The sequence below is a fragment of the Eleginops maclovinus genome, chromosome 10 (assembly GCF_036324505.1).
Source record: "Eleginops maclovinus isolate JMC-PN-2008 ecotype Puerto Natales chromosome 10, JC_Emac_rtc_rv5, whole genome shotgun sequence".
Taxonomy (NCBI): domain Eukaryota; kingdom Metazoa; phylum Chordata; class Actinopteri; order Perciformes; family Eleginopidae; genus Eleginops; species Eleginops maclovinus.
In genome coordinates this window covers 16211052-16234085 of record NC_086358.1, presented here as the reverse complement: position 1 = coordinate 16234085, position 23034 = coordinate 16211052, and the positions used below count along the sequence as shown (strand labels likewise).

General features: G+C 42.1%; 1 protein-coding gene across 1 annotated transcript in view; it reads right to left on the bottom strand.

Moving 5' to 3' along the window:
- Nucleotides 1-23034, bottom strand: part of srcin1b (SRC kinase signaling inhibitor 1b) — an 81270-nt gene that overhangs the window by 36958 nt on the left and 21278 nt on the right. Inside the window, exon 3 of the mRNA XM_063893703.1 lies at nucleotides 1807-2008. Within this exon, the coding sequence (XP_063749773.1) occupies nucleotides 1807-2008 (202 nt within the window). The remainder of the gene's footprint in view (nucleotides 1-1806; nucleotides 2009-23034) is intronic.

Here is a 23034-nt window from a genome sequence, read left to right as displayed (position 1 = left end):
AATATTTCCTACATCTCTTTCTGTTGATTTCCGTATTATCATGTTGGGGATACATTAAGAAAAACAAACGTTATGTTGCCTTCATTTTTCGGGATTTGATAATGGAAAAACTAAACTTCTTTAACTTTAAAAAGTAACTTTTGCTAACCAACAATTTCCCTAGGGATGTCCTCGGTGCCATCTTATGTATCACTCCTGAACAAGTAACAGTCTCATGCAACCACACTTGATTATCATCCGTATATTAATGTGAGCACAGTGAGGATTCTCTCCAGTGTGTGAAGAAGAAGAAGCACTGAGGAAATGAAAATGGTTGCTGAGGTGGTTTTTGAAAAGTAGTTAAAAGAGAGAGCTCTGTTGAAGCTTATGCAGGGTTACATACGCTCTTATCTTTTTATGTTATATGTTCTTGTTTATATTTGCACTGTGGGACTGCCAGAAATGGTATTTCAATTTTCTGTATGTATAACACATGTGGAAACTATACAATAAGTGGACTTTGACTTTTTGACTTTGACTTTGATAATACATTCAGTTATACACAGCCTTAAACTGACTTGGAGAAATGTTTTAGAAACATTTGAACAGTTTATTATATACTCTGTCACTCATTGGTTGCATTTTGTTCAACCTTTTTTAGTTTTTTGGGCTTCCTGCCAAAGCCATTCATAAAGATGACAGGGAGCTGGGCGGGATCATTTGGAAGCATTAGTTAGCTCTGTTTGTATTGAGCGCTCCTACAGACTGAAGGCTGACTTCTACCTGACATTCAGGGCTGAGCAGGTTACCTAGATTCAAACTTGATGCTTTCAGTCAACTTGAATATGTGAGTCCCTGGAAGAGGACATTCACAGCTAACGTGTCACGTCCAAAACATCAAATAACATATACAGTACACGCATAGACAGGTCCAGTTTCTGATTGGTTCTCAGCTTGTCAATCAAATGGATGTTGTCAATAGACATGTCATACCCACATTCATCAATACTGAAACCAGCCGGATTTGGAACAGGGTATACATCAGCAAGACTCAGAAATAGAAGATTTTAACCTGATCATGGCGCTAGATTAAATATCAGATGATCACCAAATCAAATATACAATTTAACATGAGGGTATTATGATTGTTAGTACCAAAAATAATGGGGACCTGACGGTGAATGATGACATATCTGAGGGGAAGAGTCATCTTCTGGGGATCATAAATGTCAAGGAAATTGGTGCTGAGATATCTCGACCCAAGTGATGACCTGACCAACATGGCCATCCAAAAAAAACCATCCAGCGATGGCATTTTCCACAACAAGACACAAATGAAAACCACCAGCATGCAGCAAAAATAATAACTGTCATCTCATGTTTGATTGACGTCTTTTTGCATGATTTAGTGATAAACTAGGAAAAACATAAAAGGGGCAGTTGTGACTTCGGTGGGGAAAATGGGCGTCAACCAATCAGAGGGTCAACGGTTCGAACCCTAGCCCCTGCACTCAACATGTCGAAGAGTCCTTGGGCTACTTGATCCCAAATTGCTCCCAGAAGCATCTCTACTATAGTAAGTGTCTGAAAGACGCTTTGGACCGCTAAATCACGTTTAATACATTTTGTATTAATTTGTAAGTTTAAACTACGTTCTAAATTTCTTTTTTTTATGTTCTTTTGTAACACGTTTCTATGTACATATACATATATAAAGAAAACCTATGCTAAGCTAACTCTTTCATTGGCTTATAGATGTCTATGACTGAAGGCACAGTGTAGCACACACAGTGTTGGTGTTTTACTCAAAGTGTTCTGAGTTCTGACCTGGCGCTCGCAGCTTTGCTTGGCTGGACGAGCGTGCCAGTGGCAGGCTCTGCCGGAGCCGGTTCATCCGGTTAAAACCGATGGGCATATCAGGCTCCGACATGGTCTCCAGATTTTCAGCTGACGCAAAGGAAACCCTGCTGGCCTGTTCAGCAAGAGCCGGCTGTGTCGGGCTGAGGCGCGTCACACGTGGGGTGCGAGACTGCAAGACACAAGAAGATAAGAAAAAAACAGGTTAAGTGCAAAGATACCAACAGATGATGCTGACAGACATTTCTGCCTCCATAGAAATACACAGAAACATTTAAACAGCAATAAAAACTAACAATTTTTGCCTCAGGAAATCAATGCCAATAAACAAAACAGGGACTGAAAAAGAAAGCTTCAGCGCAGAGTAAATAAACAGTTTAGCTTGGACAAAGCAGCCTTTACATTTTGCCAGCAGAAGCTCAAGTAAAAAGGAAACTGAATCCTGAAGATAAAATTAGAGCGCCTCAGATAGAGCGGCAGCAGGGTTAAACTAACCTACACTCACCTAGAGTAAAAATACGCCTCGGAAAAGTCTACCTGGACAATAACTATTGAACAATGATTTAATTACATTTCACAAGAGTGTGTAGAAATGTGGACCGAAAAAAAACGGGGCTGGCAGCAGCAGTTGGCGAGTGTTTCTGGGGGGAGATAAGATGAATGGATGTTATTCTGCAGCGACTAGAAAAAGCTTTAACCCCGAGCAGGCAACAGTGAGCTGTTCCGTAGAACAGAGCAAACACGAGTATTGTCATGCTAATAAATGCAACAAAGCCTCTATCCGGGATGCAGATTACAGCCAATATTTTACCTGTCCAACTGCAACCGTCGGGGGAGCCCAAATTGTGAAGGACCTCTCATTACAGCTCTACCAGGAGCTGCTGGAGCAGGTTGGCTTTTAATGAATCCTCACTGACAGACATTTTCCAGCCCAAAGAATACAGTAATGAGCTCCCACAGTGCTGTGAGAAGCAGCGCCTCATGCATCCGTGGACTTTGCTTAGCCCTCCTGAGCAAAGCACGGGTACACACTTGATTTCTTGAGGCGACAACAATCATGCAGGCGTGGCACTCGGTCATGCATGTGTGCGCAAACATGAAGGAAACACTAAGGAATCCGAAGACATAAAAGATTGAAATGCACACACATCATCTGTTGCATCAGATTTTTGGAGGATTTTTCTTCTGTTTTGAGAGTTCTCAAATTAAAGTGTACACAAACAATGCACCTTCACCAACATGGAGCAGCATGACGGATTATGTGTGCTGCCGCTCATATGTTGGGAGACTTACGGTCTCAGAGTGTGCCAGACACACCTTCTGCCTGCAAACACATAGGAGTGGAGCTACGGAGGAACGCAGCGAACCGGAATTATAAAGTTTTTGTTAAGTGAAGTGTGAATAAAAAGAAAGGGGTTAGGAAGAGTGCATATGCTTAGCAGAGATGAAGAGAGATTCAAACAGAAGCGAGAGAATAAAGGAGAACAACTTAAAGATGGAGGAAGTCAAACATTCTCTAACTTTTCCCTAACTAGGTTCGATTTTCGATTTGTCGCAGAGGAACTTTTCTTCAGGTTGAAAGAAAGAAAGAAAGAAAGAAAGAAAGAAAGAAGAAAGAAAGAAAGAAAGAAAGAAAGAAAGAAAGAAAGAGAGTGAGCTTGGTTAACACTGGTGTTTTATTTTCCAGAGCAACAGTCAATAATCCTTCCCATGGGAGATCTCAGTGGACTCCCTCGCTCTTACTCTCCCCTGGCAATCATCCATAAGACGCTCTACTCGGCTTTTGGGGTTTTCCCTTTCAGAGGGGGTTTCTATCCCTCGCATTCCTCCCCCCTGACTGAAACACCTCCATTGGACTCCTTTTTTACTTCTGTAACATAATGACAACACTATGTAACACATGTGCTTCTATTGGCTAGTGCTCTAACATATTGAACGTGCTAGGCTAAGGGGCGAGACATCTCTACGCGGTTGACAAATCACAACAGAGCTGGCGAGCTAACCAATCAGAGCAGACTGGGAGGGTAAAAAGAGGTGCTGCAGCACAGGCAGTATGAGAAAAATAAAGATGTATATAGACTTAATACTCAAGTACTCAAGTATTTGTTTAGTCAAGACAGTATGTATAAAACTGCACTTTTTAATTTAAACTATCTTTTAATTTTTTTGTTCACTTCAATGTTAAATGACCAGATATTGGAATAAGTTACCTTTTATATCATTTTAATTAAAAAAGCAGTTTGTTGTGTAATAGCTGTATACTGAAAGCAGCAGAAAGGCATAACTGATTACAATTTAATGTCAGTTTATATTTTTCAGGTGATTTGGTTCCTGATAGCCAACAAAGTAATCCCATATGTCATATTTCCCTCACATCATGCAGCCCTAAAATGAAATTGATTTTTTATAACGACAGTTTCAAGAGAGCTAGGAAAATGTGAAAAATTCAAAGAAGTTTGAAAATGCTAAATCATGTAGAGAAATAAAATGATTACAGATTGATGTTCAAAGAAATGGGTTCTCTTTGTACTTATTTCCCTAATAGAGGATAATTGGTAAAGTGTATGATTGAAAGGATCAACAGAATTATTGAAGTTATGAAAACTGACACATAAACGTAGAATCGAACACAAAATAATCATGTTAGTCCCGAAGGATGAGGTGCATCAGAGTTTTGTTATATCTCTATTACTCTGTTTTTTGCAAGCATTCCAATGAATTCATGTTAAAAAATTAATAAATCTGATCTTACATTTTTCTTTATTCTCTCCAGACCATGTGGGAATTCTTCCAACAAGCTCTACACTGCTATACATAAAATATCTCAAGTGCATAATTCCATGTCTTCTGCAGGGATTATCTGCTGAATGATTTTCACTTTTCCTACAAGCGTTAGCCTCGGCCCTTTTTGAACAGTAATGGTAACTGTTGAGTTATATCATGTGCTGCGCAGTATGTATCCATCAAATGCTTTTACTGGGTTGTTATTTTTAAAAAGAGTCAGAAGGAAAATATCAAGTCTGCCAGAGACTGTTTTGAGTCAACTCACTGATTAGTAAGCACTAATTATTTAGCTAAGCGTCAACACTATATCTGTGTACATGCACTGCTGAAAAGAAATATTGACATGCTTAAAAAAGGAAACTAATGGAGACCGTGCATAGCAAATGCTTAACTCTACATTAAGTGAATGTATAACGTATAGCATATATCCACGGGATCTCTCATTAATTTTCCATGATACAAACTATCGGTTGAACGTGGGAAAAATGAAACACACAAATCTCTTATTATATTTTGAATTAAAATGCATCCGTTTGACCCAATGCATATTCTACCCTTCAGTAAACAGTGCCCTTGTTGCCGTCTTTGCTACTGCAAGTGGAGAAAAGTAGAGACCCATGCTTCAGTAGATGGAACATTTTGATAAAGAAACATGAAAGAAGTGAGGGGAATCACTTGGATATGATTCCATTGACAAAAATGGAATTTGTAAAATGCTACTAGAGTAGGCGTACGCTTGTAGTGAGCAGCAGAAGAAGACTAAAGAGGAGTTAGGATGGACTATGTGGGCTGGGTTTGAATTCACTAAAAAGGAAATGTGCTACTTCTTTTAACAGAGACAGCACTTTTGCCTTGACAAAATGATAAAGGTATCACCTTACATCTGTATAATCAACAGTAAGGTTCTTAAACTCACTTAATTAGCAACAGGGTTTTAAGTTGAATATCTAGAGCTAAAAGAAAACCTTATACAGTGTTGCAGTGATGACGTATAGACCTACCAAAGTTAGCATAGAAAGGAATCCCTCTACGATAGGCAATGGGATTGTTCCATTGGATTTCGCAATATTTCCAAAAATAAGATCTGTGGCAAACACACGTTTATGATTCTAACATGTGTTGTCCAGCAGGATAATCTCCACATATTTACGCCACTGTTAGAATAGTTTAAGCATATATGCGAGCGCTATTAGAAATGAGCTAATATAATGCTATAAACTTTACTACTACTACATGGCGGTTGCTTGACTTAGTTTTACCGCCGCTAAGCTAACGGTGGCTAATGTTTGGCGTGATGACGTTTAGTAGTTTTATTAGTCACTTGATATCCACAACAGTTTTTAAAAAACCTAAAGCTTCAGATAATAACCAGTGGGATCTATACTGAAGTATGTTATGTCTTTCAACAAACAATGGACATTTCCGGGTTTAGGACTCATTCCTGCACCGCTCTATAGGCACAGAGTCAAAAGTAATAAACTGCCGTGCAGCACAGCTGTGTTTGACTTGTATATCTCCAGGGGCTAACACACTCATCAGGCCACATAATGGACAGCTCAAAGGTTATTGAAGTCGAACCAGCTGCTACAAAATGTGCATAAAACATCAGTCTTTTCTGAAATCTTAAGTACACCCTGTCAGGAAAATGTCTATTTGTATTTCTTGCATGAGGGACTCCATGAATTTCATGAGGGCTGAACAAGTCATGCAAGATTCCTGGGTTTCTACAGCTTGAAATTGAATTGTAATCACTGAAGGAAGACAAAGGAAACAGTTGTTAAAGTTTACTCGTTTCACCATTCTGATGCATTAATCAACTTTTATGTAAAACCTTCACGTTACACTGTTCTGCCAGACATCTATATTTTCCTGAGTTTCAGAGCAGAACAATTGTTTAATTCTGAGTTAATAGTTTGATGGGTACACAAGATGTATTCAAAATGTTTTATTTGTGTGATCTACTGTATGAATTTAAATTAACGCCATCTCTAACATTGTAAAGTTTGACTCAACATGTCATTTAGCTTCTTTTTTCTCTGTAACAATGAGCAAACACCTGGCTGCATAACCAGCCGTTTCCCTCCACAGACGCACTGAGCAGTGAGCGCTGTATAATCGGCGCTGGCTGCACCACTGTTGATAATCACAACAGCAACAACCCTTAGCCAACAAAGCTACCCACAATCCTTTTAAATAGGGGACTCAGAGAAACCTCGGTTGTAAGTATGTAAATGACTTAACTGTATGAGGTAAACTTTATAATTGTTTCAGAAACAATTTTAACATCTCTTGGAATATAGAAATGTAACCGTTTTTTAAACATTGAAACATCGCGTACATTCCTCATACAGCTGAAACACCAAATAGTCACCGCTTTTTCACAGTTTTTTTTGGGGATCATTTTTCTGGTTTATGTTGCTTTGGAATTTCTTGGGAAAACAAGTATTTTCAAAATGTTAATTTTGCCAAATGTAAATATTTTTTGACACTTTAAACACTTAGCGATAAACTAATGAAACTACATATCCTGTTCTAATGTTCTGTCTCTTTGCAGCTCAAAAAATCCTATTTAACATAGTGTCAGTGGCGGAAGAAGTACTCATGTCTTTGTAAAAGTATCAATATTCAAGATAAGTCATATTAAATGTTAAATGTTAAGTGTACAATACCGTATAGGTCTTTCAGAACCTTTGCCTGGCTCAGAAACCACCCGTAACATAACACAACTTTATGTGCGACAACAATTGACGTTGCGGTGATATAACACTTTATAAGTGTATAGTGGTAATCTAAAAACACTACATGCTTAATGGCAGACGCCCCTTGGAAGAACACACAACCATTTTTAGTTTCAGGTGACTCTACACTAAGGAAACACAGCTACAATGACAATATTGTTTTCATATTTTTGTTAATATATTCCTCTAAATACCTGGTTATTATTGGTTAAGAAATGCACCTAGTTACTTCCCAACTATGTTTTACAGTTTATTTGTAATATGTGTACTTGTAACACATTACTTCCCCCTCAAATAAGTCTATTTGGATTTCTGTTATTTGAGTAGCATACTGTTCCACATCTTATGTTTAAATTATATCAGGAGAAGGTAAATTCATGTTTTTTTAATTAATGGTTTTCAATCATTATTGCACACAGTAGGGCTCTGTGGGAGGCCAAACAAGACTAAACATCAACAGCATGAATAGATGATGATGATCGATAATAGCTGCGGCTATAACCACATGAAAGGCCAATTAGTGCTATTTATTAGTCAAACAGGGTGATATTATAAACAATTATGTACAGTTGACCCTTACCTCGACTTCCAGCATGTCGTTTAGCATGAAAAGAGCCTAGTCATTCACTCTTCAGCTCCTCTCCTTGAAACGGTGAATACATCTTTAGGTATTGTATAAAAAGGATATAAATCCACAGTACTTGTGTCGCTGTTTAACCTTAGTGTATTCACTCCACTGGTCAGACCCAGATTTCCCAGCAGCTCACACAGAAGTTTGATTGACCAGGCAGCTGTGCACAGCTGTAACATGCCCCCCTCCCCACTCTGAGATTTCACAGGCATTACTGCTGTGTACCGTGGCATTCCTTTCCAGTGAGAGTGATAATTGAGAGAGCCTCTGAATCCCGTATGGTCAGCAGATATGACTCTGTGTCACATCGTATGAACTGAGGGTGGAGAGGCAGGTGAAGCAGCACACATGACAACTTCACTAAAGTCACAGTCATGATTTGGGTTCCACAGAGCAGCTGGGGTTAATTGCCTTGCTCAAGGGTGCTTGTTTGTCAGTCAGAGGAAGGAAACCTCTTCTTCTCTTCCCTGCTGAACTCTGGTTTTGTCACAGGTTTTACGACTTGATGATTAAAGCCTAGGTTTGACTTTGAAATCCACAGGAATTTCAAGGCCACAGGAAGAGTGTTTTTGAAACGTTTTCTGAAAGAAGTATTCAGATATTTTAAAGGGAAGAAAGAGTAGGATCTTCCTTTTTGCTGTATATAAAGATAATCTCTCAATCCTAATTCATAACGTATAGTTCCCTTTCTGGATTTTCAATTATTTTCTAATGTTAGATTCAAATTAACTTAGGTAAAAGTACAAAATAATTTGCATATAAATATAGACATATGAAGTACGAAAAAGGGGTTACTCCTGCAAATGGCTTATTGCTGAATGATCTCAATATATTATTGGATTTTAATTAGTGATGCGTTAAAGTGTTCATGTTGCAGCTGGTAAACATGGATTTTAACTACTTTATATACTGCTGGGCATCATTTACAGTTGATTCATATCATGTATTGTATGATTTCAAATCTTTAAAATAGCTTATCTAATAGTCATCAGATTTAATTTATTTTTCCATAAGTCATATTGGAAGTGTATGCGGTATTTTTTCAGACCACTGTCCAAGTTGTTTAGGGGACATTAACGTATTTACATCTGCATCATCAAATACATATTGCAATATTTTCAAAGTATAAGATAAGTGCACACAATGCTAAAAATTGCTACAAATACTCAGTAAATAACAAGGAAAATAAGTCAAAGTACATCAGAATTGGACATTATTGGAGTAATTATATCTAGTTACTTTTCCCTCTGTCCCTGTGAGCCAAAGTTATCATAGTCCACAGCGTAAATGTGTCATTCATTCCATTTTTGTCTCTTTATTACTTCCTATTCATAGCTTACCCTGAAAGCTAATTGTCTTTCAAATAAAATTGAGTGTGAACTTTTCATCCTGTCATTGCTTTTCGAATAAGTTCAGCCTTATTAGTGTGCAGCGTGCTAAGCATAGCTCGCAGTGTTGGCAGATGGCAGAGGAGTGTCAATAAGTGATTCTGGCCACGTGCCTCAGCACAGAGTCTGTCGCCGAGCCAGCCGGGGAACTCTGCAGCGCCCGGACTCCTAAGCCTTTTAACGGCGGAAAACACCAGCTTTTCTGCGCGTCAGATCAGGGAATAGCGATTTTCCACCGAGCATCATATCAACAGCCAAACAGCACGAGGGCAACAAAAGGTTTTGTCTGAATGGGTTAGAGTTGAGCTAGCTCACTGGGACATATACAGCAGGGGAGAGTCAGGGGAGGGCTCTGTGTAGAGAAATGCCAGGGCACTTTCTGTATGTGAGACACAGAGGAGAGACTTGCAAAGCTCCCAAGCTCCCTGAAGTGGTACAAATCCTTTAAAAACATTTTTAGTAAATGTCTGCAGATGATGTCCTTTTTTCTGTACAATCTGGTTTAAGAGTGCTTAGTAAAGAATCATATTAAACGTAGAGTTTCTGTTTTTACAGTGCAGATGGGAAAGCAACTGAAAAATTTAAATATGATCTATGCAAAGAGTCAGTCTAAAGGATTTCTCTTTTAGTTAAAACCAAACATGTACTGCATGTTTGTACTTTTGCCATACTCAACACATTATCACACAATAGGAACAAAACTGTATGTTCTCTGGCTCTTTTCCACTTCCCCAAGCTATATGTAGCACTCATTCCTACTATATCTTCAAAAGGGAATCTGAAATATAGAATATAGAACCAAAAGGCCCAACAAGAAGTTAGCATGAAAGACTATCAACCTTCCTCTTCACACATTAAATAATCTAAAAGGAATGATAAAACGCCATATAGACTAGGTAAAAAAATACCTAAACCGCCTCCTATAAATATTCATGCGATATGTCCTGTCAGTGTCACAGTGGAAGATGAAGGGTAGCCTAGCAACATCTTCTCTAAATTGTCACTGCAACATTGGTACGGACAGCTCCAGAATACATTTTAAATACCATTTAATTTCAACAAAATAAATGTGTCTGGAAAAGTAAAATGATATGCACAGTAGGTGTCGTAATCAGCGTCTCTGCACAATGTGTAGGGCAGACATATTTAAATCTCTTCAGTCATATTGTCCGGTGAGAAAAAATCTCTCTCAGCAAAATTTGAATTAGAATATATTAGAGATCCACAATTCATAATCACTCTGTCCCATCTGTACTTCAGGAACCTGCTGAACCAGCCTTTCAAACCATTCTTGGTAATTTTAGCCAAGAATTGACCTGTGAGGACGAGTCCACTCCAGCCACGGCCGCTCTGACGCCACAAACACAATTTGCTATTCTGTCATAATGTGCTATGAGTGTTAATATTGACTGGATTATTGTGTTTTGAATATATTCTACGAACAAAAGTAGAAAACTTTTACATCTACATGCCTTGATGATGTCATGCTTTTTAAAGCTTGCCTATCAATTGTTTTACAATGAATAAACTCATAGGACATGTGACTGGAATTTCATTGAAATGTTCCATGACACACAACAGAAATACTGGTCTTATCATTATTTTTCACCCAAAATCAGACAAATGGGTATTATGAATCAGGGTTTTCTCCAAACCGGGTAAAAAAAATGCCCATTTCCCCCTCATCAAATGTTAAAGTGATGACAGAAAACAATATTTCTGTTCGTCAAAAAATGGTATGAGTACTACAGAAATATAAAAATCGTGTCGAATAGAGCGTCAGACGGCAGAAACAGCTTTGTTTTACAGAGAGTAAATAGGGGATGGATGTCCGGTGGGTCTGCCGGTGGAAGATTGGCAGGCAGCAGCCTTACACTGAAACTGTGATTTCTGAATTAATTTCTTTTATGCTCCTTTTTCTGTCAAGGAAGTAAAGAAACTGAAGCTTAGGATTTTTTGTCGCTTGAGGTGCAATATATGACTCAACAGCTTTAAGACATGGAGAAACTATTATTTTCTGCTTCGCTCTGATGCAGTATTTTCACCAGAAAGTGGGCGGGGCCATAATTTTCACCCTCATACTGTATTATTCTAGAAAAACACCCGAGAATGATACTGGGGTGCAGTACTATTCATGGTCATGGAATGTTATTCTCCTTTGAACGCTCTGAGGCGGCAATGATATTTCTTTCAAATGAACTATTTCCTTGGCTCTGTCTCAAGAAAAACAGGCTTCATAATAACCAACCCCGCATAAATAAAGATGGTTGATGAACAACCAGGATCCCCTTTCACTGTCTGAAACCCACAGTGTTCCTCTGAATTCAACACCCAGGAGAGAAAAACAATGGGCTGTGATTACTTTGGCCGATCCAGACAGAATTACCAGAGCACAAGAGATGCAACATGGAGAATTAATATTTGTAAAAGTGAGGCTGGGTGCAAAGAAAAGGGGAGAATTATGCAGCAGTCTGCTCTATTGTGTTTCTGACAGTGGCAGAATCCATGTTCTCTCTAAATATGGACACCCTGTCGATCCCCTCTCCCTGTGCTGTTTGAACATCCATATTCACGCTTACCAACACCCCTGCACATCCATGAAAATGTGTGGGCTCATATCCCATATAACGTAATGGTTTGCTAATGTACTGTGTACTGTGTAATGTGCTCTTTGCAGTGGGTGTATCTCCCATGCTTGTGTGTGCACTTAGTGAGCTGGCAAACCAATGAAACATCAAAGGGGAGCAGTGGGAGACTATTAAACACACACACACACACACACACACACACACACACACACACACACACACACACACACACACACACACACACACACACACCCTGCAGCCGCACAGCATAGCACTGCTGCAGGGGATTCTCTTGCATCAGAATAGGAAGAAGAAACACCCCCGACTCCCTAAGAGGAAAGGGGAGCGATAACCAATCCTGTAAGAGCTGCCGACCAGTAACAAATAGGGAGGAGATCGAAAAAACAGCATGTGTGTTTGTCACGAGCTGAACAGAGGAGGGAGATGTATGGAGAGAGCTGCTGCTGCCGCACATGACGAGGAGGAACACGAGGGACCAGCAATATGGAAAGATTATGCAAATGACAAAATGACAGAGGGTGTGGTTATGCAATAAAGCACATCATGATTAAAAAGAATACTCAGAACTGTGAACACGGCTGGCATCAGTACTGTCAGTTGTTATTCTATATACAGTGGGGCAAAAAAGTATTTAGTCAGCCACCAATTGTGCAAGTTCTCCCATTTAAAAAGATGAGAGAGGCCTGTAATTTTTATCATAGGTATACCTCAACTATGAGAGACAGAATGAGAAAAAGAAAATCCAGGAAATCACATTGTAGGATTTTTAATGAATTAATTGGTAAATTCCTCAGTAAAATAAGTATTTGGTCACCTACAAACAAGCAAGATTTCTGGCTCTCACAGACCTGTAACTTCTTCTTTAAGAGGCTCCTCTGTCCTCCACTCGTTACCTGTATTAATGGCACCTTTTTGAACCCGTTATCAGTATAAAAGACACCTGTCCACAACCTCAAACAGTCATACTCCAAACTCCACTATGGCCAAGACCAAAGAGCTGTCAAAGGAGACCAGAGACTAAATTGTAGACCTGCACCAGGCTGGGAAAACTGAATCTGCAATAGGTAAGCAGCTTGGTGTGAAGAAATCAACTGTGGGAGCAATTATTAGAAAATGGAAGACATACAAGACCACTGCTAATCTCCCTCGATCTGGGGCTCCACGCAAGATCTCACCCCATGGGGTCAAAATGATCACAAGAACGGTGAGCAAAAATCCCAGAACCACACGGGGGGACCTAGTGAATGACCTGCAGAGAGCTGGGACCAAAGTAACATAGGCTACCGTCAGTAACACACTACGCCACCAGGGACTTAAATCCTGCAGTTCCAGACGTGTCCCCCTGCTTAAGCCAGTACATGTCCAGGCCCGTCTGAAGTTTGCTAGAGGGCATTTGGATGATCCAGAAGAGGATTGGGAGAATGTCATATGGTCAGATGAAACCAAAATAGAACTTTTTGGTAAAAACTCAACTCTTAGTGTTTGGAGGAGAAAGAATGCAGAGTTGCATCCAAAGAACACCATACCTACTGTGAAGCATGGGGGTGGAAACATCATGCTTTGGGGCTGTTTTTCTGCAAAGGGACCAGGACGACTGATCCGTGTAAAGGAAAGAATGAATGGGGCCATGTATCGTGAGATTTTGAGTGAAAACCTCCTTCCATCAGCAAGGGCACTGAAGATGAAGCGTGGCTGGGTCTTTCAGCATGACAATGATCCCAAACACACCGCCAGGGCAACGAAGGAGTGGCTTCGTAAGAAGCATTTCAAGGTCCTGGAGTTGCCTAGCCAGTCTCCAGATCTCAACCCCATAGAAAATCTTTGGAGGGAGTTGAAAGTCCGTGTTGCCCAGCGACAGCCCCAAAACATCACTGCTTTAGAGGAGATCTGCATGGAGGAATGGGCCAAAATACCAGCAACAGTGTGTGGAAACCTTGTGAAGACTTACAGAAAACGTTTGACCTCTGTCATTGCCAACAAAGGGTATAAAACAAAGTATTGAGATGAACTTTTGTTATTGACCAAATACTTATTTTCCACAATCATTTGAAAATAAATTCTTTAAAAATCCTACAATGTGATTTCCTGGATTTCTTTTTCTCATTCTGTCTCTCATAGTTGAGGTATACCTATGATAGAAATTACAGGCCTCTCTCATCTTTTAAAATGGGAGAACTTGCACAATTGGTGGCTGACTAAATACTTTTTTGCCCCACTGTATGTCTTAACAATTGAAAGGAAAACCCCAACAATGTGTTGGTCCATCTGTCAATACTGCTCGACTCTCAGTCTTAAGCGCATAAGATGCTACAGTTTTTTTAATTGGCCCTATAATGAACATTTTCAGGTTCATATTAGTATTTCGTCGCTGTCCGATGAAACTCACGTACATCCAAAACGGTTACTTTTCAGGAAATGAAAAAAACACCCTAATTTCAAAGCAGTTAAACGTAGCATTGTCATACTTGGTACGTCATCTTTAATTATAATCGTAATATTGCCAGTGTGAAGGTATAGTTCACATTTTACCAAAATCTAGTTTAAATGGATATACGTGCATATTTTACAGTAACGGTGGTCGATACGCGTTCTTTCGATCATGAATGGGCAAGTCGCGTTTCATACTGACAGATGAATAGGCTACGCTAAGTTTATTAAATAGCCTAAGTCCAACCTAAGGCTATTTAATAAACTGAGCATAGCCTATTTATCTTGTCAGTATGAAAATCAGTGAACTGATTCATTGTCCCTTCATAATTATGTCTCCTGCTAACTATGGGATAATGAATCAGTACGCTAACAAGCTAGACAGAGGTTGTAACGAGACCTACAGTGCCAAAAAAAACGAATTAAGGTAGGTCTAACGTCACTCCTCCACTCCTAGACCTACGTCTCAGGCGACAAGGGGAAAACTTTTTCTAGCGATAAAGTTAGGCCCACTGTAAAGGAAAGCTATTGTCTCACCAGGCTATCATCAAAATGATATTTATTTGGCACTGTATTGCAGAAAAGAAAATGAAAAATGAAGCTGCCATTTCACTAAACTCCAGTTAGCCCGTTCCTGTTTATTCCTCTTTCTTCTTCAGGTGATTCAAGCACGACTAATTAGGCTCACTACTGCTACTACAGGTGGAATTATAAAATAGCAACTGTGGAGAGCTTAGTTATTATCTTACGTTCGTCAGCCAGAGATGACACAAGACAGCTGAGATGGCTCCACAGAGCGGGAGATACGCGGCGTGATTGACAGCTTTGACACCAAATGGATATACTTGAAAATCAGATGACATGATTTCACAACTTTTCATTGGTCACTTAGGTACATGACGCATACTGTATACGGAAATGAACCTGGACATTGTATCCATCGTAAAATCTCAAAATCGGCAAAAATGGACATACGAGGTTTTCATCGGACAGCGACGATTTGTTCCTCTTCTGGGACATGTCTCCATGCTTTAATGTTCATAAAGCTTTTTATTTTCTTCATATTGTCTGTACTACCTCTTTTCACCCTCTGTCTGAAACCAGAACGCAGTCTGCTCTGAGCTAAATTTAGAGACTCGTGACTTGACTTGGACTTGAGCACTAATGACTTGAACTCGGACTTGTACTCGTGCATTCGGACTCGCGATGACTCGAAAGGACTCAACTTTGTCATTAAAACCCTGAGGTCGACGAACGCGCCGGCACGTTTTCGATATGTTTCTATTAATTTGTATGCCATACTATGGCGTAGAAATGTTGCCGGAATCGGTAGACTCTCTTCTTTCCGATGCATTCTCCCGCGAGATCCTACGTGATTCACAGCCGGAGCTAGGAGGCCAATAATAGAGCTTGATGTATACATCTTTGTGAATGATGTGTGTGTCAAGCTCTCTTATTCGCCCTTTCAATGCATATCAAAGTTCATAGCGCACGCCATTAGGACACGCCTATGAGCTGCGGGACCAGTTATGTTTTTTTGAAGTTTAACAACACAGGGTTTCCCACACATACACTTCACTTGCGCGGGCCGCCCAGGGACATTAACAGCCGCCCAAGTGTATTTTGCGACCCATTTAGTTTTTTTTTATCCGTCTGCGAGCATGACGCTATCCGCGATCGATTAACTAGTGGACAATGATCTCCTCGCTCTACGCCTCCTGTACCTGTTCGCTCTGCTATCGTCCCCCCCCCGAACTTGATCAATAGGGACTCTACTCGGACTTGACTTGGATGAGTAGTGGACTCGACTCGGACTCGACTTGGATGAGTAGTGGACTCGACTCGGACTCGACTTGGATTTTTTTTTTATGACTTGGACTTGACTCGGACTTGACTTGGATGAGTAGTGGACTCGACTCGGACTCGACTTGGATGAGTAGTGGACTCGACTCGGACTCGACTTGGATTTTTTTTTTATGACTTGGACTTGACTCGGACTTGAACACTGGAAACTTGCACCTGGACTTGGACTCGAGGCATAGTGACTTGACTACAACACTGGCGTCCCTTAGCATATCCTGTCCAATTTGTTGGACAGCTAGCCAATAGAAGCGGGAATGTTACATCGTGATGTCATTACGTTACACAAGGGAGGGCAGGGGGGTGGGTGTGAAAGACAAGGGGTGTATTTTAAAAGGTGTGGTCATTTTCTAAGATAGTTGTTCACTGTGGAAGTAAACATTTGGAAGGGATTATTTTCTGCCACAAATGAATATATGTTATGTCTGGTCAAATCTGTTAGTTATGTTTATTTATTATGTCTGTCATTTCATGTTTAATCTACTATTTATGTCATACCAAGTGAGGAGTTCATGTATTCACGTCATGTCATGTCTAGTCAAGCCGCTGTGTTTCATGTTGTGTCTCGTTTTCCATTTCCTGTTTTATTTTGTACTTACCTTGTTTCTCATTGCAGGCCCTGTTACTTTCTGTCTTTGTGTGTTTTCCCGCCATTGTCAGTGTCTGCCCCGCCCCTGATTGTTGTCACCTGTTGCCCTCGTGTTTCTGCCTCCCCTCCCCATCTGTGGCTTGTGTCGTGATTAGTGTCTTTGTATTTAGTCCTGCTTTCCCTTGTGTTCTCTGTCAGTTCGTTGTCGTCTTTCATGTATCAAGTCAAGCGTTTTTCATGTCTTGGATTTCCCTATCGTCTTCATGTGTTCAAGTCAAGTGTTTTTCATGTCCTGGATTTTTCCTAACTTTGTATTTTTGTAAAACAGCTTTGGAATAAAGCTCGCCTTTTGTTTGTACCCATACCTGCCTCCCTTTGTTGCTGCACTTGGGTCCTATTTCCCCTAACCCTGACAGAACGAACTGACCAAAGATGGACCCAGCAGCTGAGCTACATGAGGTGAAATACAGATTACTTTGCCTAAAGAATTGGTCTCGATATGCCTCAAGTAAAGAGGAGAGGCGTCAAGGTCCGGCCGACTCCAGCCCCTGCTGTCCTGTTGGCGGCCCGGCCGACTCCAGCCTGGCCTGTCCTGTCGACTCCGGCCTCTCCGGCCGTGCCGACACCGGCCTCGCCTTTCCTCTTGGCTCCGGTCTCGCCTGTCCGGTCGACTCCGGCCTCGACTCCAGCCTTGCCTGTCCAGTTGACTCCGGCCTTGACTCTGGCCTCGGCCCCAGCCTCGACTCCAACCTTGCATGTCCAGTCTACCCCACCCTCGCCTTTCCAGTCAACCCAAGCTTCTCCTATCCAGTCGACTCCTGCATCACCTCTATCCTCAGCCGTCGAGTCGACTCCAGCCTCGCCTGTCCAGTCGACCCAGGTTCGCCTGTCCAGTTGGGGGTCCCACTGACACCTGTTCCGCCAGGGGTCCCGCCGACATCTGTTCTTGTTCTGTTGGAGGACCCGCCATCAGCTGTTGTGCCGGGGGTCCCGCCAACTCCGCATCCCGTCAAGTCGCTGGTCCCTCCGACACCTGTCCCGTTGGTGGTCCCACCGATCCATGTCCCTGTCCAGTCGGGGGCCCGGCCGAACCATGTCCCTGTCCAGTCGGGGGCCCGGCTGACCCATGTCCCTGTCCTGTCGGGGGTCCCGCCGACTCAAGTTCATGTCCAGTTAACTCAAGCTCATGTCCCGCCAACACCTGCACCGGCTCCGTTGGGGGTCCTGCCGTCACCTGTTCCGATGGGGGTCCCGCCAATCCATGTCCCTGTCCAGTCGGGGGCTCCGCCGACTGAAGCTCATGTCCCGCCGCCTCTAGTTCATGCCCCGTCAGTGGTGCTGCCGGCCCCTTCACCTGCCTCTTCCGGGGTCCCGCTGACACCATTACCACCAGGGTTCCCGCCAAAGCCATGTCCTCCCTCTTCCGGGGTCCCGCTGACACCATTACCACCAGGGTTCCCGCCAAAGGCAAGTCCTGCCTCTTCCGGGGTCCCGTTGACACCATTACCACCAGGGTTCCCGCCAAAGCCATGTCCTGCCTCTTCGGGGGTCCCGCTGATGCCAGTACCAACTGGGGTCCCGCCGACAATAGCTCATGTCCCGTCGGGGGTCCCGCTGACTGGTGCTCCTGTCTCCTCAGTGGCCCTGCCGCCTCCTGCTCCAGGTGCTCCTTACTTTCCTCCAAAGGCGTCTCGCCGTCCTACAGCCCGTCGTCCAGAGGCGTCTCGCCGTCCTACAGCCCGTCGTCCAGAGGCGTCTCGCGGTCCTACAGCCCGTCATCCAGAGGCGTCTCGCCGTCCTACAGCCCGTCATATAGCCCGTCGTCCTCCAGCCCGTCCTCCAGGCCGTCCTACGGAACTGTCTCGCTGCCCTCCGGAGCTGTTCCGCTGTCTTCCAGGCCGTCCTCCGGAGCTGTCTCGCCACCTTCCAGGCCACCCTCCGGAGCTGTCTCGCCACCTTCCAGGCCGTCCTCCAGAACTGTCTCGCCGCCGTCCGGAGCTATTCCACTATCCTCCAGGTCGTCCTCCGGAGTTCCCTTGCCGTGGCATCCGCCCATGTCTCCGGCTTCCGGAGTTCCCTTACCACAAGCCCTTTCCATGCTCTGCCTTGCCCGTGGGCCGTCCGCCCGAGACACCCTCCTCGTGCTCTGCCTTGCTTCCAGGTCGTCATCCAGAGTTCCCTCGCCATGGTCTACGCCCTTGCCTCCGCCCGTGTCTCCGGCCTCCGGAGTTCCCTCGCCGTGGCCTCCGCCCATGTCTCCGGCCTCCGGAGTTCCCTTGCCACAAGGCCTGTCCATGCTTTGTCTCATGCTCTGCCTTGCCCGTGGGCCATCGGCCCGAGACACCCTTCTCATCCTCTGCCTTGCCCCCGGGTCGTCCGCCCGCATCCCGCCTCCGGACCCCCTCCACCCACCCTTTTGGCCTTGGTCATGCGTCCCTCCTCCAGACCCCCTCCACCCACCCTGTTGGATTTTTTGGGACGTCTGGAATCCGCCCCTAGAGGGGGGGGGTACTGTTATGTCTGGTCAAATCTGTTAGTTATGTTTATTTATTATGTCTGTCATTTCATGTTTAATCTACTATTTATGTCATACCAAGTGAGGTGTTCATGTATTCACGTCATGTCATGTCTAGTCAAGCCCCTGTGTTTCATGTTGTGTCTCGTTTTCCATTTCCTGTTTTATTTTGTACTTACCTTGTTTCTCATTGCAGGTCCTGTTACTTTCTGTCTTTGTGTGTTTTCCCGCCATTGTCAGCGTCTGCCCCGCCCCTGATTGTTGTCACCTGTTGCCCTCGTGTTTCTGCCTCCCCTCCCCAGCTGTGGCTTATGTCGTGATTAGTGTCTTTGTATTTAGTCCTGCTTTCCCTTGTGTTCTCTGTCAGTTCGTTGTCGTCTTTCATGTATCAAGTCAAGCGTTTTTCATGTCTTGGATTTCCCTATCGTCTTCATGCGTTCAAGTCAAGTGTTTTTCATGTCCTGGATTTTTCCTAATTGTATTTTTATAAAACAGCTTTGGAATAAAGCTCGCCTTTTGTTTGTACCCATACCTGCCTCCCTTTGTTGCTGCACTTGGGTCCTATTTCCCCTAACCCTGACAATATACACGTTGTTTTAATTCACTGTTGAGAAAAGACATTACAAAAGATTTTTTTGTGATTGTATTCTTCTTTAAAATGCATGGGTTAGTATTTGTAGTAGCCAACAATTTACCCATCTCTATTAAGATATGCAAATGAGCAGTATCAGGCTGGTTTTAGCTATTTTTCAAATATGACTGTAAAACAAGGTAATAAAAGGCATTCGTTCTGTGCAAGTGAATTTATTTATGTTTTACAAAGGGATTAACCCGAGTTAGGCCTTACAATCCCATCCCATGTGATATTGGATCTGGATTCTTCATATACTTATAACACTTCTCAAAAGTGTGTTTTCATTTGCTTACCATTTGTTGCCTTATCCTCTCGTAACCCCTAACAGAGGTACATCGCAGTGTGTGTGTGTTCATGGTAATGAAGGAACACCCAATGCGACAGAATATCAGTGTTACCCGTTAACATTTAAAAAGTTCCATCTGTACAATAGCTATACAATATTTATGTTTTACTTAATTGGAAAGCAGCAGCTTATCTTTTGTTGTATTTCAGAAAATCCTTTAGCAATGTGTATATTCGCTGGCTCAGCAATACAGTAGGTATGCAAAGAGAGTCATTTTATGGTTAGGATGCTGTAAGCTGCAGTAACTGCTTAGGTTAGCATATGCATAGCAGTACAATTTCCCGCAGGCTACATTAAAGTGAGGGGTCAAAAGGCTCTGTTCAATGAGCATAATGTATTCAAGTCTGAGGTGGAACTAATAATGCATTATAGTTTAGTTTGCCAAGCTCCGAGGGAAACACTGACTTTTGAATTGGAATGTTGCATGATTTGTTTTCTCTCCTCATACTTAAAATGCTAAATCTACCGAAACACAATGAAGGTTTTCTTCCCTCTACACCAGCAGTTTGTTTTTCTGAAACAATGTTAAAACACCCCTGATAAACCACACACTATTTCTGTGGGGATTACCTCTTCAGCAGAAAGTAGTTCCAATGAAAATCTCATAATAACCTTGGTTGTATTAATCCAAAATGTTCTGCATGGCTGATACTGCAAACGCTAGGTTTTTATTTTCTGTGATTTAAGTAAACTGACCCTAAAAAGAGCTCATTATACTTTTACCACATGGGAGAACTTATTTTTGCTGTTACTCCTAGGATTATTTTCTCACTGTTATTAAGCTTCCCCTTAATGAGACCACTCGGCTAACAGCTTGAGCTGAGTTCATGAATTCACATCTCTTGTCCTAACAAGCCTGGCTTGATCTCTCTACAATTTGTCTTTGCATTTTTATATAAAAATAAATAAATGAGAGTGAACTTCCACAGTTAGTAAATTGAAACCAGTTGGGGGTGGCTAAGATATAAAAAGAGAAATAGCATGGAGCTGCCAGCGACTGAAGGCCACGATGGCTCCAATTTCAAATCAACTTGTGCAATTTTACACCGTTTACATCCCAACCTGGCCAGTGCTTGGTAAAAATATCTGACTCCAACTGGAAACCAGGTATCATTTTGATGTTAGCACACAGTGTGGGCACACTTTCAGAAGGAACCGAGTGGTTCAAACATTCCTGGAGGCAAATCATGCGTTTGTAACAGCATGGGTTAAAAAATACAGACAACAATCCCATCTGTCACTAGGTAAACGCGGTAATACAGTACAGATCGCATTAATATTAAGAAATAAGGAGCCATGAATAATCTTGCACCATACTGCACTTTCACAGCTGTCTCCATTTCCACTCTCGGGACTGCTCAGAAGCTCTCTTGCAGCTAATCAAATAATAACCCAGGTGTAGCACCCCCCGAGGCATGGAGGCAGTCAAACTTGCAAGAGAGTCAACATTAAGTGCAACCTCACACCTACAGTATAGGCTGTGCTTGAATTGTGATAAATAACAACAATGTGCATGCTGCACGGCAAGCACATGCAGCATCTCCGGGGCTCGGATTCATGACGTAAAATAGTCCCAAAGTGGATCTAAACGTGTGTAGAAAATTGTATGGCAAGGAATCTAATAGTTGTTGAGATATTTTACTTTAAATCACACATTTTAATATAATATTTGTGCTAGTGGACACGCCTGATTACAGAATCCATTGGGTGTATCCCCTGGGGAACATGATAAACAAAAAAGATTTAGATATTTCATAAGTAAATGAAAATGTTGACCTGCTGGTGGTGCTAAAGGATAAGTTAAGAAGTTACCACAGTCATTGGAGCACTACCTCTGGGGACCATGAATGTCTGTACAAAACATAAAGATGATCCACTGCATACATGTTGAGATAGTTCAGTCTGAATCAAGTGGTTTGACACTTTATTTGATGTAGTTAACCAATCAGCAGTAAAGTGACATTTCTGTCTCATCTATATCATGTTGGAGCATACATTAAATAAGGATGCAGATTAAAGCAGCTATACAATAGTCTCTTTGTCATCTGAAAGTTCCTAAATGAGTGAAATGACCTAGAAATATCTAAGTGGCAGCCATGATAAGATCTTATTGATTAACCTTAATGCTGTTAAAAAGTGCTTCAATGCTTCCTTTCTTATCTCTTTTCACAGGTCCCAGGACTACCATCGCAAAGGAAAGGAGATAATGCCTGAGGGTTGACTTCATGACGTTTTTCCATTGAAGTCAAGAACAAGGGGCTAGGAGAAGAGACATTTATTTGACTTTTCAACTACAGCCTAAGAGTAGCCAATACTTCCCTACCTACAAACAGGACGTTACAGGCCTTTATAAACACAGCATTTTGGAAGCAGAAGCACAAAGCTAAACTCTAACTAGTTATTTAAAGGCTTAACTAGACCACACATATCTCATATAAAAGGGCAGAAATATATAGAGCATGGCCACCAATCAAACTCCATTTCAAGTCAAGAATGCTGTTTACTTCCTGATACAGAAATGCCCCAGCATTCGGTACAAGAGAGAGTTAAAAACAAAAGTGTGTGCCAACATGTGACCAAGACTGAAAGCGGCGGAGAAAAGGCAAGCAGGCATGCAAAGACACAATGAGAAGTTATCTTATTAGAGACAAATCCACACAGAGGGACAGATTTACAC